At 44.9% G+C, this 17,004-nt stretch overlaps 1 protein-coding gene across 1 annotated transcript in view; it reads left to right on the forward strand.

The window, feature by feature from the left end:
* PAPPA (pappalysin 1) overlaps positions 1 to 17,004 on the forward strand; it is a gene marked incomplete at its 5' end in the record, with an annotated part of 238,201 nt that overhangs the window by 56,596 nt on the left and 164,601 nt on the right. The window contains 3 exons of the mRNA XM_032418990.1: positions 719 to 1,012; positions 8,216 to 8,408; positions 14,790 to 14,911. Of these exons, the coding sequence (XP_032274881.1) occupies positions 719 to 1,012; positions 8,216 to 8,408; positions 14,790 to 14,911 (609 nt within the window). The remainder of the gene's footprint in view (positions 1 to 718; positions 1,013 to 8,215; positions 8,409 to 14,789; positions 14,912 to 17,004) is intronic.

Below are 17,004 nucleotides of genomic sequence, written 5' to 3' on the forward strand. Positions count from 1 at the left end.
GTTACTTCACCTGTCTGGGAATCAGTCTCTCCTATTTGGGTTGTGAGCTGAGTAAGTGTGATTATACAAATGAAGCCCTGAGCACAGGGCCCGAGGATACATGATAAATGCCCAAGAGACATTGGCTGTAATGACACTGTCCTAATGATGAGCTCAACATGATGCTGGCCCTCATGAGTGCTCACTCTCAGAGAGGACCAGAGATGAAGAAGTGGGATTTAGGGATGATAATCAACTTGCTCAACGTCCTAGCATTAGCAAGGGCAGAGTGAGGACTGGGACCATGGTATCTGACCATGAGGGCTCCAGTTGGACTAGACTGTGCGAGATGTTTGTAAACCAGGACATGCCTTACTGTTGAAGGACAAGGTGGCAGCAGAAATGTCCACCAGCCCAGAAATCAAAGTCCTTAAATACTGATCATGCCCCTTTGTTAAGTAGTTTGAGGTCACCTCGGTTAGGGTGTCTTACTTCTTCGGCATTGGTGTTTTCATCTGAAAAATGGAAGGATTGCACAGAATGACTCTTGAGACTCCTTCCTACCCAATCAGTGGTGCATATCACAAGTCATAACAGTTCTCGGGGCCGTGGAGTCACAGGGTGGAGAAGCTTGTGGTTACTTTGGGCAGCACCCCATTTGCCTGTGATTGATTGGGTGATTTCTGCAGCAGGAAGCAGAGTGCTGCACTTGCTCAATGCTCTGGTTTTCCCTTTGCAGGTGGCATTGTCTTGAATCCGTCTTTCTATGGCATTCCTGGGCACACCCACACCATGATCCATGAGATCGGGCACAGTCTGGGCCTCTATCACATCTTTCGAGGCATCTCGGAGATCCAGTCTTGCAGTGATCCCTGCATGGAGACAGAGCCCTCCTTTGAGACCGGAGACCTCTGCAGTGACACCAACCCAGCCCCAAAACACAAGCTCTGCGGTGACCCAGGGCCAGGGAATGACACCTGTGGCTTCCATAGCTTCTTCAACACCCCTTACAATAACTTCATGAGCTACGCAGGTAGGACTCCCCGCTCGGCCAGGCGCATGCGGCTGGGTGTCACCCACGGGCTCCAGTCCTGGCTCAGAGGAGGCTTGGGAAAGCGGCTTTCCTTTTCTAAGACTTCTTCAACCCAACAGTCCCTCATCCCAGACAATCAGGATGTGACAGTCCTTGTGTGAGATCTCAGGGGTTCATGGGAGCTGTTGCATCTGATGTCTCCTCAGAAAGACACACTTTAAGGAGCTGTCTGGGGCCCAAGGTCAGGAGATCTACGTAGCAGTTCTAGCTCTACCACTGGGTCACCCAGTGCCTATGGGTCTGTCACATTCCATCTCTGGGTCTCCCTTCACTCAAGAAAATGGAATCTTCGGATCCGAGGAATCTTGGAGAAGGTTCATCTAATTTTGCAGTTGTATTTTTCTAAGCTGGTGGTTACTGCAACTCTTTCTTTATCTTTCCTTTTTTTTAACTGCAACTTTCTCTTAAATATAAAGCTCTTATACTCTCCTTTACTCTTTTATTACAAAAAAAATAGAATGCTTTTGGTTTTGCAAATACGAAATTACATGAGAGGGGTACATTCTTTTCCTAACTGCGTATATCCAGTCAAAGCCCTTTTTTATACCATCAGTAATAGCATTAAGGACTCATGGTTTGGGTTCAAAGATGTCCTGTACTTCTTTTAGAATATATCAAGGCCAATTCTAGCCCTTAGAGCATTTTTGGAAAGTTAGAACAAGGCATTCTTTTCCCGAGGCAGTCTCAGCCCTCCCCACTGGCCTCTTAGACCAGGAACCCTAGTGTAGGAAACCAATCCACAAATTGCACATGGTAGCCCAGCATCGAATTCTATTATAATATTCAACTTAGGTGTCTCTTGACCCTACGAAAACCAGCAAGTTCTGTGAAAGCGGAGATTGTCTCTAATGCACCACTCTATTCCCAGCACCTAGCACAGAGCCTGGTGCTTAATAAATGTTTGTTAAGAAGAAGAAAGAGAGGGAGGAAGGGAGAGAGGCAGAGAGGGAAGAAAATGAATAAATTCTCATAAAGGATTAGAAAAGTGATTCTTATTAATTCTAATATTTCTCCTTGTATAACAGTTTATGGTTCATAAAGGACATTAGTACACACTATCTCATTTAACTCACAACAAATGTGTGGGGTAGAAATTATCCCCATTTTACAGATGGTAATACTGTGGCTCACTAAAGTCATTTGTCCCAGGTCACGTATCTGACTCCAGACATTTTTTTTCTTCTACTCCTGTGTGGGGCTGTAGGTCTCCATCTCTGCTTGACCTAGGAAAGCCCTCTTCCCGCAGTTTTCCATTTCTTCTTTGGTTTTTGCCTCAGATTGCATTTGAAGAGAGGATTTTGCTGCTGAAACCCCATGAATTTGATAATCCTCAATAGGTCTTCCTGCTTTCCCATGTGGGCTGATGACCTCTGGGGGCTTCTGCAGTTTAAGGCTCCTACCATTCAAACCCGAGGTCTCCGGAAGGGTCAACAGCCCAACCTTGGCACCAGAAAGGGGTCTTTAGGTTTAGGTCTTTTAAAAAGACCACAGTGCTGGGTATTTCCTAAAAAGCAGATTTCCTACTGGACTCCCCTTCCCAGCCAAGCCGACATCCCACATCCGGTGCCCTGTCCCCTCACACAGCCCTGCTTACGTTCCATTTCTGTAGCACCTTTCCTTGGCCAGCTCAACGCACATGGAAAATAAACAATAACATGAATTTGGAAGTTTGCCGGACGCTTAGGGGCCTCGGAGCTGCCACTAGCTACCAGACCCCTATAAACTAAATCTTTTTTTTGTTCCTCTTTGTACAGATCTAAAGGGTGATTGATTTACTGTTGTTTTTTTAAAGGAACCCCTCAGCTCAGTGACCCATTAACAGCAGAACTAATTCACTGAGCTACGATAACAAACTTACACCCGCAAAAGCATATTCAAGGCGACCACGAGCTTTGAAATGTTTGTTTTCCTTAGGATCTCTGATAGATGAGGTGACAAAAGCAGCTGGATGAAATTCAAAATGCAGAACAGGATCGGGTTCTCAGGACCAGGGAGAGCTATGCACAGGGGCTGTGCAGTCAAGGCCAGAGGGTGGAGACCCTGCTGGGTCAACTGCTCCGAGTTCCTTCCTTCCTTCCTTCCTGGGTGCTTCTTCCTCAGGCCTGGTCACTCGCAGAGCGAAAAGTCTAGAACAGTGCTGTCCAGTAGAACTTTCTGCAAAAATGGGCATGTCCTGTGTGCATGCTGTCCAGTGTGATCACCACTGGCCTGATGTAGCTCATGAGCGCTTCGAGTATGGCTAGTGAGACTGAGGAATTGAATTGTTCATCTTCAGTAACTTTAATTAATTGAAATAACCCCACCTGGCGGGTGGCTGCCATATTGGTCAGCACAGGTCTACAATCATTATCGAGTGCCTAGGATACACCGCACACTGTGTGAAGCGCTTCATAGGCTTCTCTTGTAGAATCCTCAAAATAAGGACTATTATTACTGAACCTATTTTATGGATGCAGAAATTGTGGTTTAATGTAGCTTAGGTAACTTGCCCACGGTCGCACAAGAAGAAGAAGGTAAGCCTTTTTTCACTGCAGAGCCTGTGCTATTGATCAATAAACATCTGGCTCTCTTTCTGATGCTAAGGCAGGTGGGGAGGGTCCCAAGTGCTCAGCTCCAGCAAACACCAGGCAGGTGATGGGGGCATGCCCTAGTTCAGCACCAGGAGCTTATGGTCATCTTGCATTGCTGGATAAGTCCTGGGCAGATGAAGAGCAGAAGCCCAGACTCTACTTCCTGAAGATGATAGGCAATAGGAGGCCTCCCAAGAGCACCCTCTAGTCGGGGCTTCCTCAAGAGTGCGAAAACCAGGCCTTGTCCAGCCTGCAGGAGCAGGTGTCTTGTTACCATTGTTCTGCGTGTCAAAGCCTTTCAATATGCACATCTGCTTCGACCCTGCCATCCCAGCTCTTAGGAATATATCTGAAGGAAAGAAATCTGTTGATTTGTTTAAGCATTTAATCGTAAGAATGTTCTTAGCAATGTTCATTGTCCAAATATCAATTAGGTATTTACTCTCTGCCAGGCGTGAAGAAAAAAATGCTTATATGCGTGAAAAATTAGAAACTGCTTACAAGTCCAGTGAGCATGGATTGTTGAAATAAATCACAAGGCATCCATATGATAGAATATTATGTGGCCGCTAATGATAACGTAGAAGATGCAAGAGAGGTGTAAACAGAAGCGGCGAAACATGGTGGTGCAGAGCACGAAGTTTGGGAGTGCAGGCACTGACCGTGAAGCCTCTGTGCGTTAGCCTTTGACCTTAGGCAAGGTACTTCTCCAAGCCTCACTTACTTCCTGGATACCATGGAGGGTAATCACACCTACCCTGTGTGATAGTAGGTGTACTCATGCAGATAAAGGATTTAGAACTGTCCCTGGTACCATAACTCGTGCTCAATAAATGATAATTCATAGGATTATTTTTTAACACTTCAATGTGAACATGGTCACAGAGCCTTGTACCGTGTAAGACCTGGCATATAAACGTGTGTGTGTATATGTATATATGTATGTGTGTGTGTATCTCTCTATATACATACATATATACATATACATATATGCGTATATGCATTTATACATATATATGTATAAATGTGTGTATATATATAAATGTATGTATATATATATGGTGTAAATGTGTTTCTGATAATGAGAATTATAAATATTCACGTGCAATATACATATACACACACATAGACCTATGTACTAAATACTAATTATATTATCTCTAGGTAATGAGTTTAGGGGGATGTTTATTTCTTTGTAACACTTTGGGCATATTCCACATGTTTTACAGTGAATATAATCATTTATTGTTATTACTATTAGTATCACTATCATTATTTAATAAAAACCAAAAAGGCAGGGGCTCTTATGAAGGGCAGCTCCGTTATCCCTACACTAGACATAGGTTAGCTTGTTAAATGCCCTTTTCAGCTTTAGGAGGCGGTTACGTCACTATTCCCTATGTTACAGTGGGTGAAAACGAGGCTGGCCGGGGTGGGGGTGGGGGGGCAGCATCTTGCTCTTGGTTCCACAGCACACGGCAGCGCTGGCCCCCTGGCTTGACCCCCCGTGCTCTACAGTCTCCATGCTACAGAGGGTAATGTGTTCTGGCGAACAAAGTTCAGTTAGCAAACTCCGGGCCGAGCCCCGACAGCATGGGGGCTGGTGCAGGCTTCCACAGTGATGAGATCCCCGAAGTCCTCTCTGCTGATAAAATGGGAACTGAAGAACAAGATGGGCTGGCTGGTCCTGGAGCTCAGATGTCGGGAGGGGAAACGTGTGGAGGCAGGAAGCCAAGAGGGGCTGACTCTAGACATGAGCTAATTGAGACAGAGCATTTGTGATAAACGGAAACCCTTTGGTCCTTCCCCATAAGATTCTGATAGCAGCAAAGTCTCTAAGTGATGTACCCTGGGACAGGCGTTTTTGGACTTCTGTTTTCAAGTTCAGATACATTTCTGTTCCCCTACCAAGTTCTGCCACCTATCTGTTTTTCATACTCTTTTTTATTGACAAACATGGAAATGGCTAATTTTTAAGTCACGAAAGGAAAATGCACTTCTTTGGGGAAAAGAAAGAAACAAACAAACCAGAGTGTATGGAGGGGGGAAAATGCTGTTTTTCTCCTCTATTCATCTTGATAAATACTTTATGTGTTCCAGCTCACTGAGTCCCCACAGCAACTCTATGGAGTGGGGTTGATTTAAATGTCCCCAATTTATACCTGTGGGACCTGAGTTTTAGAGTTACTTCCTTCTTTTGGAAAGGACTGATTAGTATTCTATTCGGTGCTTATGCCTTAACGTACATAGCCATTCCCCTATGAATAGACAGATGTGTTATTTCTGATATTTTTACCATTATAAATGATGCTTCAAAAAATAGCCTCATACCTATATTTTCCCCTGTTTGTTCATGAATATCTGTCTATTGAATTCCTGAATGTGCTATTGCTAGATCAAAGAGAATGAATTTTTTGCATTCTTATCATGGTTCTTTGTGCTCCACTCCCCTTAGCCTTCAGTGGAGTTCTGAGATGAACATTCTTGGTATCCTCATCATCTCCACCTACAGATTGGAAAACTGAGGCGCTGAGGGCATGAATTCACTTGCCCATTTGACTCCGGATCCCTCACACACTGGTCTAGCTCTTTAGCCATACTTTCTTAGCCATTATCCCTTCCCCTGCCTCTGACCTATTCAGTGGCTTTTCTAGAGGGTACTTTTTTTCACTAAGAAGTTCAAAGTTCATAGGAACAAAGAAGAACATACCTGATGATCTGGCCCTTCTTAGGCTGAGATGTCTGGACTCTATTCTCCAGGCAATGGGGAACCATAGGATGTTTGCTATCCAAGGAGTTAGATGGCTGCATGTGGACTTGAGAGAGATGTATGTGACTAAGGGTACTTGCTAAGGGACACTGGGCTCTTCTCCCTTCTCCAAAGCTATGAAAGACATGCCCAGGGTGTTGGACAAGGGATCGACTGTCAAAAATTACTAAGGGGATCAGAGGGAGCTTCTGTGTATAACCTCCTTTCACTCCTGTCCCTTCCCCAACCTGGATTCTCAAGGTTCATCCAACTACAAAGCACCTGCCCAAACTTATTTTCTGTTTGTTTGATAAGGCGAAGTGAGTTTATGCTGCAGGATTCCCAGTGGCAGGTTTATTTTAAGATCTGGTGAGCCCCGTGCTCCTCCATCTGGGGCCCAGCTGCGGAAACCCTGACCGGGTGGACACCTCTGGGAAGTGGTGTTTTTGGAAACCAAGCCAAAATAGTGCCTTGTTCTGCCCCTAGGGCAGCTGAATGAAGCTGGTGGAGGAGTAGACAGGAGGCAGGCTCCTTCCTTAGGAGGCGAGTCTCAGACAGTCTTCAGTCCACATTGTAGAAAAGAGCATAGGGCTGAAGGTCATTCGATCTAAAGACATTTAAGAGATTGTATTGCAGCCCACTCAGACTTGGGCTCACAATCCTATTTATCAAGCACCTGCAGGATACTTTTCCCATACAGGGTCTCATTTATGCACAGAAAGAAGTTCTCATATTGATTAGAAACATGGTCTAGGAGTCCAGAATGCCTGGGTTCAAATCTCAGATGTATCCCTAGCATTGTGATTGTAAAAAAGTTGCTTGACCTCTCTCAGTCTCAATTCCCTTCTCTGTAAAATGGAGCAAATAGTAGTATTTACTCACCAAATAGTAGGAGTGTTAAATGTGTCCAAAGCTCAGTGCACCATGCCTGGCTTGTACTAAGCACTCAGTGAATAGCCAAGTGACAGTACTGTCCTCATTCCCAGCATGGACACTGAGCCTGGATTTTTCCTAGGGCTGCCTGCCTCTCTGGCTGTGCTCGCTGCAAAGGACTCCATGTCCCTGTGGGCCTGCAGCTCCCTCTCCTACAGCCCCTGACCTTTCTCTCCCCATCTTAGCCCTCCAGTCTGGGTGACCTCAAGTACCTCCTTCTTCAGAAGCCTCCCTGGGTCACTGTCCTTCCCCATGGTGCTGTCTCTTGTTCATCAGTGGTCAGCATCACAGACTTTCACAGTCTTCTGATAACCTTGTCTCGTACAGCAGACTCGCCTTCACTCTATACCTAGAATGGTCCCTCCTCGAGGGCAGGAACATTTTTCAGTTTCATCTTTCTGTGGCCTTTGGCCCGGAGCAGAGAATATGGGATAGATGCTCAGAAGGTTAGTTTGAAGGACAGTATCACGGCCTCCATGGAGAGCAGAGTGAATGAATGAGCGGATGAATGAATGTGAAGGAATGAGTGAGTGACTAAACAAGTGGAGGAATGAATGACTGGGAGATTTGGGGTGAGTGGTGAGGGAGGGATGGCATAAGGGAATGCATGGCTTACTGACCAGGGATTGGGGGGGCCCCGTGGAAAGCCATTTGGCCCTTGTCCTTAGCTGTGACCTCTGGGCCACTGAGGCCCATCCACCCTCCCCTCCCTCCTGTTCCCTCTTACCTGCCTCCAGAAGTGATGACTGCACTCACTTCTTCACAGACCATTAGCTCTTGAGCACTGGAAGAGGCCAGCTCTGCGTTGGCAAGGGCTAGGGGGCTGGCTGGCCGGCCCCTCCGGGAGACGTCATGCAGCGGCTTCTTATCTCGCCCTCTGCCCACTTGCAGATGACGACTGCACGGACTCCTTCACGCCCAATCAAGTTGCCAGAATGCACTGTTACCTGGACCTGGTCTACCAGAGCTGGCAGCCCTCCAGGAAGCCGGCTCCTGTCGCCCTGGCCCCCCAGATCGTGGGCCACACGACCGACTCGGTGACGCTGGAGTGGTTTCCGCCCATCGATGGCCACTTCTTTGAAAGGTGAGTGTGGCCTGTGCAGTGTTGATCCCTCTCTCTCCTGCCAAGACGAGGGAGATTCCGAAGGGAAGCTGTTTTCTTCGTCCTTGCTCTTGTTCATCAGGAGCCCCTAGCACCTAGCGGTGATGGGTCCATAGAGACACGTGGTCAATTTGGGAGTCGGGATAAATGAACGAGTGCTCATTGGAATTAATAAGTAAAGATGCATGCTTTCAATGAATGGATGTTTGGCTCTATTTTATTATGAAACACCTGGAAACTTTTATTGCCAGAACATCCTCTGGGATAGAGATGCTGGCTTCATCTCCATGAGCTCAGGAGTTGAAATTGCCTCTGGTCAAAGCACAATTGTGATAGATGTGTAACATATATTATATATGAAGGTGTGTATGTGTATATATTCATACATCATATGTGAATACACATACTTGAATACACTTGAATATATGAATACATATAATTAGAATTTTTGTGCCTAGGACTTTGTTGTAGAATTGAGGGTAGAATTTTTGGAAGATCAGGGATGATAAACTGAGGCGCAAGAGTTTTGCTCCCCTGTCTTTCACTTACTAACTGTACTACCTTGGGCAAGTCACTTTCCCTCCTTAACTGGTCCTCTCCCACAGGAAAGTGGGCCTAATGATGCCTCAGTGGCCTGAAGGCAGGGACCTGAATCCAAAGGTCTCTTTTGGTGCCTTTCAGGATTGAGACCCCCTGAGGAGCTCAAGCTTTAAGGGAAACAGATTCTGAAGAGTCAGGAAAACAGATTAAGATGATGACATCTACACTTGGCTACAATTTAGGGCTTATTAGTATATTAACCCCCATCCCAGCCTTTCTTAGGGGCATTTTGTCCAAAACTGATGATATACCATTGATGATGGTGAAAGTAATAACCAGCTAATGATTAACTAATAATTCTCTGTGGTTATGGTTGTTGCCATTTATCAAGTCCTTACTCCGGGTCATATTCTGTATTAAGGCTTTATATGCAAAGTCTCCAGTAACTATGAAAGGGGAATCGTCAAGAAGGATCTGGGTGGCTCAGTAGGTTGAGCATCTGACTCTTGGTTTCATTCAGCTGAGGTCATGATCTCAGGGTTGCAAGATTGAGCCCCACATTGGGCTCTGCGATCAGCATGGAGTCTGCTTGGAATTCTCTCCCTCTCCCTCCTCATCTTCCCCTCCCCTCGTTCGCATGCATGCTCTCTCTCTCTCTCAAATAAATAAATAAATAAAATCTTTAAAAAAAATAGAAAGGGGAATCATCTTCCTCATTTGCCAGGTAAGGCGGGAATTAGAGTGAAAGATGCTAGGAGATTTGACCAAGAGCCCATAGACGGTGCTGGGAGCTGGGCTCTGACTCACATTTTGCAACGTCTTGTCTTGGGCCGCACGTGCTTTCATTAAGTCCTTCCAAAACTTAAATTATCAAGGAGGTATTACCCCTCCCCTCAAAAGATCCACAGAAAGTGGTAAGGAGCTCTCATGTGCCTATGTGTGTATGTACAAATACATATCAGATCATGGTACCACATTAAATTTGGGCTCTAATTTTCTCCACTGCCATCAGTCCCTCAATCTAGAACCTTTGTTTGGCAGCTGGGTGAATGTGTTCATGGGGGAAGGAAATGCACTCCCTGGCCCTCTATAACCACCTCCCCCCCCCGCCCGCCTTCCTCTGCCCCAGCCGCCCTCACTAGGAGCTCAGAGCTGGGTTTGGGAAACGTCATGTGACACTTCAGAGCAGACTTTCCAGCAGCCTGTAGATTTATTTATTTTTTCTGTGGCGATGAGAAGTATCAGACTTTTGGTCAAGCCTTGGCCTCAGTTCCACTTAAAAATGGAAGTTTTGTAAATGAAGCTTCCCGTGTATGTATTTAATTTGTATTTCATAAAGCAGTTATTGTCCATTAAATAAATACCATCTGATTGTTGGAAACCTATTGGAGGGTTAATTGTTGTGTAATGAGATATGTCTCTATTACATAGTACCCTCAGCTTCAATCAATATGTTTTTAATAACCTATAGTCAGTTGGTACTTGAGGCTCATACAATAGCTATTCTGTTCCGTCTGAGATTTCATAATGGAGTTATCATACGTTAAATTAAAATGGACATTTTAGAAACATGTCTAATTAGGGTTAATAGCTACATAGACCATAGTCTATGGGTAAAGGAAGTCGATCAGCAAGTTCAATAAATTGCTGTAAAGACATGGAGCTATCACTCTCCCATGCCCTCAGAGTTTATATTCATGCAGACTGGCCTGGTGCAGAGTGCACAAGCTTTGCTGGCAAGTGGTCTGCACTCTGTTCTCAGCCCCACCACTCCTGGTCTGCGGGACCTTATGCAAGCCATCTCACCTCTCTGGTTCTCTCTGACCCTCTGAGTCTTCTTCCATAATTGTGCCCACTTTGCCTGGCTTTTGTGGGGAATCCAAGAGACGTGACATCTGTGATTTGCTAGCACATACACTCTATGCTCAAGAAATATTAGCTCCCATCTTGTACAAAGTTTCCCAGAGCTGTTTAGCTACTTGAAAATTCTCTTTCCCTGCAAAATCTCTGGTGTTTTCCACTGCATCCATCAATGCCAACCTCTCGCCCCTGGCTATCCCTACGTCCTCCTGCTGTTCCTCACATCTGTGGTCTAAGAGAATACAAGGGTTTTCCTTAAGAAAACATATTCAGATCCTCCCACAGCCTGTGTCCTCACACATGGGCAACTGAATAAATAATTCAAGGCCACCCCTGGGTTTTCTAACTCCTTTATTTTTATCTGTCTTGCAAACATGTGTTGACTGAATGGTTTCAGTTATCTGAACAATTGGTGGTGGTGTATTAGAAAGAATTCTGGACTAAGACCCAAAAGACCTGGGTCTGAAGTCTTTGCAACCTCATTCATTTCCTCCTCCTCTTCAGCCTCAGTTTTCTGATCTGTAAGCCAAAGGTCATCTGGCCTTTCTCAACCAAGCTCCCTATCCCAAATCTCAGAACACAGAAAATGACTAGAGTAACTATTTTCTCAATTCTCCCAAGAATGGTGCATAACGAGTACCATTCTAGATGCACAGGAGAGAAGTTAACTCATCACACACAGTGGGTATCTTAAAGAAACACTGTTCAATAAGACTTCTGCTGTAATGGAAATGTTCTGTTTCTCTGTTGTCCAATATGGTAGCCATTAGCCAACTGGCTATGGAGCATTTGAAATGTGACAAGTGTGAAACTGAATTTCTAAATTTATTTAATTTTCATTAATTGAAATTCAAAGACCCACATGTGGCTGCTGGGTGCTGTATTATTAGCACAGACTTGAGCTTTAGGCTTTGATTCTCATGGAAGGTGGGTAAGAAAGATGATCTCTTCCAGTGTTAGCATCTTGTACTACTGTGATTTCAGTGTCTGTTTGTGTGTGTGTGTGTGTGTGTCATTGTGTGCCTATGTAGATACAGGTGCAAATAAAAATCAAATAAATGCCAAACATAAGAAAACATATACTCCCTGGATGTGTAGGATGCTGCCTGATTTTGGTAAAGCCTGTATCTACTCAGTGACTTTACAAGCTATGAACTTGGCATGATTACTTTGTACTCATGATCTTCTATTTCCTAGTCTGTGAAATGGGAACATCACCCACTGCCCAGAATCACACCATTGCATTTAGTTGCCTACTTTGCCTTTACTTTAGTCCTTCTTTTCTCAATCCATGTTTCCATTCAGCATGAAGACCAGTCTTTTTAAAATGTAAATTAGATCCTGTCACTCCCTGATTTAGAGTGGCTCCAGTGTCTTCCCAACTCTTTTATGTACAATCTCCGGGTGGTCTACTGGACCTCCATGATCTGGTCCTTGCCTACTTGTCCAGCTGCCTCTCTTAACACTCCTTCCTTCATTCATAACTCCTGTCACTCAGACTTCCTTTGGGATCCTTACAGACCAAGCCTTTTCCTGTGTAGGGCCTTTACATACCTGAGACTGCCCCTGGAATGCTTTATATCCACTCTTTATGTCATCCTTCAGCTCTCACCATAGACGACATCCCCTCACTAAGGTCTTTCATGACTGTTTCAATTTTAATTAGCCCAGTGTACCTCCCCCACCAGTATTCTTGCCTACATCATCCATTTACTTTCCTTCTAGAACTTAATGAACCCATAATTTTATATCTATTTACTTATCTGTTTATATACTATCCATCTGGCTGCAAGCTCTATGAGGTGTAGCTAGCACACCTGATTTACTTCCCCTTGGATAGTCAAAGTCTGGAACTTGTACAGTGCTAGCAACTAGAGGCGGTTCAATGACTACTCACTGAATGAACACATGAAATAGTGAATGAATATGTGAATCAGTGACTGAATATGAGGGAAGGTACTTTGTGGAGCTCTGGGCAAACAAGGCATATTTACTGTCAGGTGGATGATGGTTTAGTCACTCATCAAAGTATTTATTAGAAACCTAGGATGTGTCAAGAACTGATGTACAGGGGACTATATGACCATCATCTAAAACAGAGCATCTAAAGAAGCAGAAAGAAAGGCTCAGTGGCCATTAAGGTCCATGTGGTTCCTGACTCCATCCCAGAACTTTTATAATCCCATTGTCATCATAGAGCCAGTCATGTGACCCTGAGCAGCTAGGCATGGATTGTGGTCGTTGTAATGGAACTCCGCCCTCCAGAGTGAGGGAGTCTCTTTCTCCACTCCTCATTCCCCACCTGCAAGTGTATTACTATAATTATTATTATTGCTAGTCCAGGAGTAATTCATAGATATTCAAAATATATAGAAAATTCAGAAAACCAGAAGGAATAAAAAGGGAAGGGTAATCATCCTATATTCATACCGCCACCCAGAAACTGCTGTTGATATTTTGTCATGTTGAAGTTATTTGGACAGCATTGAGAAGCTGCTCTAAATTCAGTTTTGAATATGATTTTTTCACTGAACATTGTATCTTACACATTTTCCATGAGATTTCATAGAATATTTTTGTAACGACTGCTTACCATTTCATTGAACATATTAATCTTAGACTATTTCATCATTCTCCTTTCTCTGGATATTAATGTACTTGCAAAATTTCTACCTGTGTATGATTTCATATTAACACTGATAAAGCTGAGGATGCAAAATCTACAATTTGAGAGTCTAGACTAGGTTAGTTATGAGTCTTAGCAACATGTCTCAGTGACTGGTATTTATCCATCTATCTATCCAGCCACCCACCCACCCACCCATCCATCCACTCAGCTACTCATCTGTCCATCCATCCGTCCTTCTGCATATGTTGGCCACCATATATGCAGATAATCAGGAGAATGATCTGTTCAGTTATAGGTTTGGGGATGAGCTCCCTGGCAGCTGTGTGGAGGAGGAACAGGGAACACCAGCAGACTGATGCTCACCAGCGTACTCTTTCTTACCATGTGAACCCAGGGGCTATAGAGCTTCCCTATGAAGGGAAAGCTATAAGGCTCCTCCATTGCATCTTTCAGGTAGCTAAAGGATAAAGGTCCTTCTAGGAATGATGAAAAAGGTGTTGGCAGGACCATTGCATTTTGAGAAATAATGGGCTGATCCCTCTCCCCTCCTGGCAGCTGCCTTCTAAACAGATGCCAAGTCTGGAGAACAAGCAAGATCCCAGAGGCTGTTGTAGCTAAGGGGAGATTGAATCCAGATACATAAGACACTTGACAGTAGAGGAAGCCACCATAATATTCCAGTTCTGGGGCTCTTCCCTTCAAGGGATTGGCTTGCCCCTTGGAAAGCTGCTAAAATGAATTAGATGCCATGGTAAGGAAGCTGCTTTTGATTGTTAAATCAGAGGTGATTCATCCATTCCCAGAATGTCAGGCCTGGAAGGTTCTATAGGTATCATCTGGTTCAGCCAACTCATTTTCAGATGAAGGAACTGAATCGTGCCTTCTTTTTATTTAATACCTAGGACACAGGATGGTGCCTGGCACATGGGAGGTACCCGACAAACACTGTTAAAAGAATAAAATTTGAGGTCAAATGGAGCTAAAGATTTTTTCACAACCACACATCAAATCCTCAGTAGAGCTTTGGATGTCTGATGAAACTAAGATTAGTATGGGTAGTAAGTCCTTGGCCTGTTGATTCTGTACTGCTTGAAATTAAAGAAGTATATCTACCATCAGGACAGAAGCCACATAAGTCCAAACAAGATCTTTGCTGGGCAATGGGGAGGAATTTCACTCATGGTCGTATTCTGAAAACTTTGGCAAGGATAAGGAGGATGGGGTAGCAAGGAATTGTTATGTCTTCTGCCCTGGTGCCTTAGGCCTAGCCGGATCAGGAGCTCATTCAACTGTTCCTAAGTCGGTGCATTTCCCTTCTTTCCTTGGCCTCCTAGAGAATTGGGATCAGCATGTGACCTTTGCCTGGAAGGGAGAATCCTGGTGCAGTATGCCATCAATGCTTCCTCCCCAATGCCTTGTGGCCCATCAGGACACTGGAGTCCTCGAGAAGCAGAAGGTAAGCCAGTCGGGAAGCTCATTTACAGATTGGGGGTGCAAAGAACAACTCTTTTGATGTAGATGGAGCTTTATGATTTTAACAGTCTTTTCTGCATACTATCTCATTTGATCTTACGATTGCCTGGCAAGGCCAATTTACTTTGTTTCTGTCTTTTCCCCTAAGCTTTATTGAGACATAATTGACATGTAACATTGTATAGGTTTAAGGTGTACAAAGTGATGATTTGATACATGTATTATTGCAAAGTGATTATACCACAATAAGGTTAGTTAACACATCCATCATCTCATACTTTTTGTTTGTCTGTTTGTGAGCTCATGTAAGAACTACCCTCTAGGCAATTTTCAAGTATATGATAGAGTATTGTTAACTATAGTCACCATGGTGTAGATAAGAACTCCAGTGTTTATTCATCATACAACTGGAAGTTTGTGCCCTCAGCCCAAGATCAAGGCCAATATTCATGCATCGATTCAGCACATGTCCTTTGAACTCCTGCACTGTCTTAAGTATGTCATCCCACTTTACATACGAGGAAACAAAGATGCTGAGATATTGAACAAGTGCCCGAGGCCACACATCTGATAAAGACATGGTGTGTATGTGTGTTTATGTGGGCCTCCAGACCCTGACGGCCTGTTGGTGCACAGATCACCTTAGAATCAGCACACATACCTGGGGGAGGGGTCAAGTTTTCAGTAGTCTTTGTCTTCTTTAGTTGTTGCTAGGAAGATCCAGGACATCCACACACATGCCACAAATATCCCTCTTGAAGTTTTCTGCTATGTACCCTCCTTTTTGGGATCCTTCTATCAGCAAGACACTGGAGGGAAGCACCTCATCATTGCCACTGTTGGTGGGCTCTCCCCATGACCGGACCCTCCCCTTCCCGGGGGTCTCCCAGGCCCTCCTAGGGGCCAGCAGTCTCTGTGCTCTCTTATGGCCCCGCTCACTGCCAGACTCACTGGGGTTTCTGCAGAATTTAAGAGAGTGCCTTTCGCACAATGCTTTGTTCCACCAGCACTTGACCCCGACAGCAGCCACTTGGAACTTAGAGAACCTCGTGGAAAGTTGCCTACTCAGTTTCCTTCCACAATATCCCCTTCTTTAGGGCTCAGTTCTAGTGCCCGAAGCCCGGCTGGCAGAGACCCCATGTTCTCCCATGCCCTCAGAGCTTATGCTCCATCCCCCAGTGTCTCTTGCTCCTGTGCAGGCAGCTCTCGTCCATGGTTCCTGGGTGGGGACTCCAGCCATCAGAGAGAGCAGAATCTGATTCCTCCCTGAGGTTCAGCAAGAACTCCCTCCGTTTTCTTTTATATTTTTAGAAAGAAGGTTGAGAAGAAAAAGCCAGAGAATAAAGCAAGGGAGAAGGATCAGAGAGGAGAGTGAAGGAGAAAAATGACAGCACTGTACTTTGTTATCTTCTAAAGTAGCTTAAAATAAAAATGAGAGCTGAACTCGGGAACTCTAAACAAATCCATCTGGAATGTAAAGTGAGAGGGATGTCTGGGAGAAGCCCTCAGTTCAGCCCCCCAGGATCACAGGCTGTCAGACTTGGAAGGGGGGCCTGGCTCATCTAGCCCCGGTTCCCACCCAGTGCAGGAATCCCCCTGGTGCCCTCCCTCACCCAGGGTCTCCTAGCACCAGCATGTACATTCCTGGGCCTTCCATTCTAACTCCATTTGTTAGAAAGTTCTTCCCGAAATCTACAATCATGACTTTTCTATCCCAACGGAACTCACGTTGGGTTCTCATGGAAGAAAGGTCATGTCTCTGCCAGCTGACAAATTGTGTCCGTGCAGAGTGAACCAGTCTCATCTATGGCCACCATAGGAGCTACGTGCCAGGCACCATGCTTGGTACATGGCCAAGAGAGAGCTGACCATCTAACAGGGGAGTCGGATGAGTAAAAGGGTGGTTCCCATCAACCGTCAAGTGCAGCAAGGCCCATGATAACTGAAGCACAGAGTGCCAAGGGAATTAGGAAGAAGCTGACCTCATCCAGAACTGAGACTACCCGGGAAATGTCACCACCCCAGCGAGCAAGGCACATTTGAGAACATGAAAAAAGTTTGGTATGTTTAGAGCAG

The sequence above is a fragment of the Phoca vitulina genome, unplaced genomic scaffold (assembly GCF_004348235.1).
Source record: "Phoca vitulina isolate PV1807 unplaced genomic scaffold, GSC_HSeal_1.0 scaffold21, whole genome shotgun sequence".
Taxonomy (NCBI): domain Eukaryota; kingdom Metazoa; phylum Chordata; class Mammalia; order Carnivora; family Phocidae; genus Phoca; species Phoca vitulina.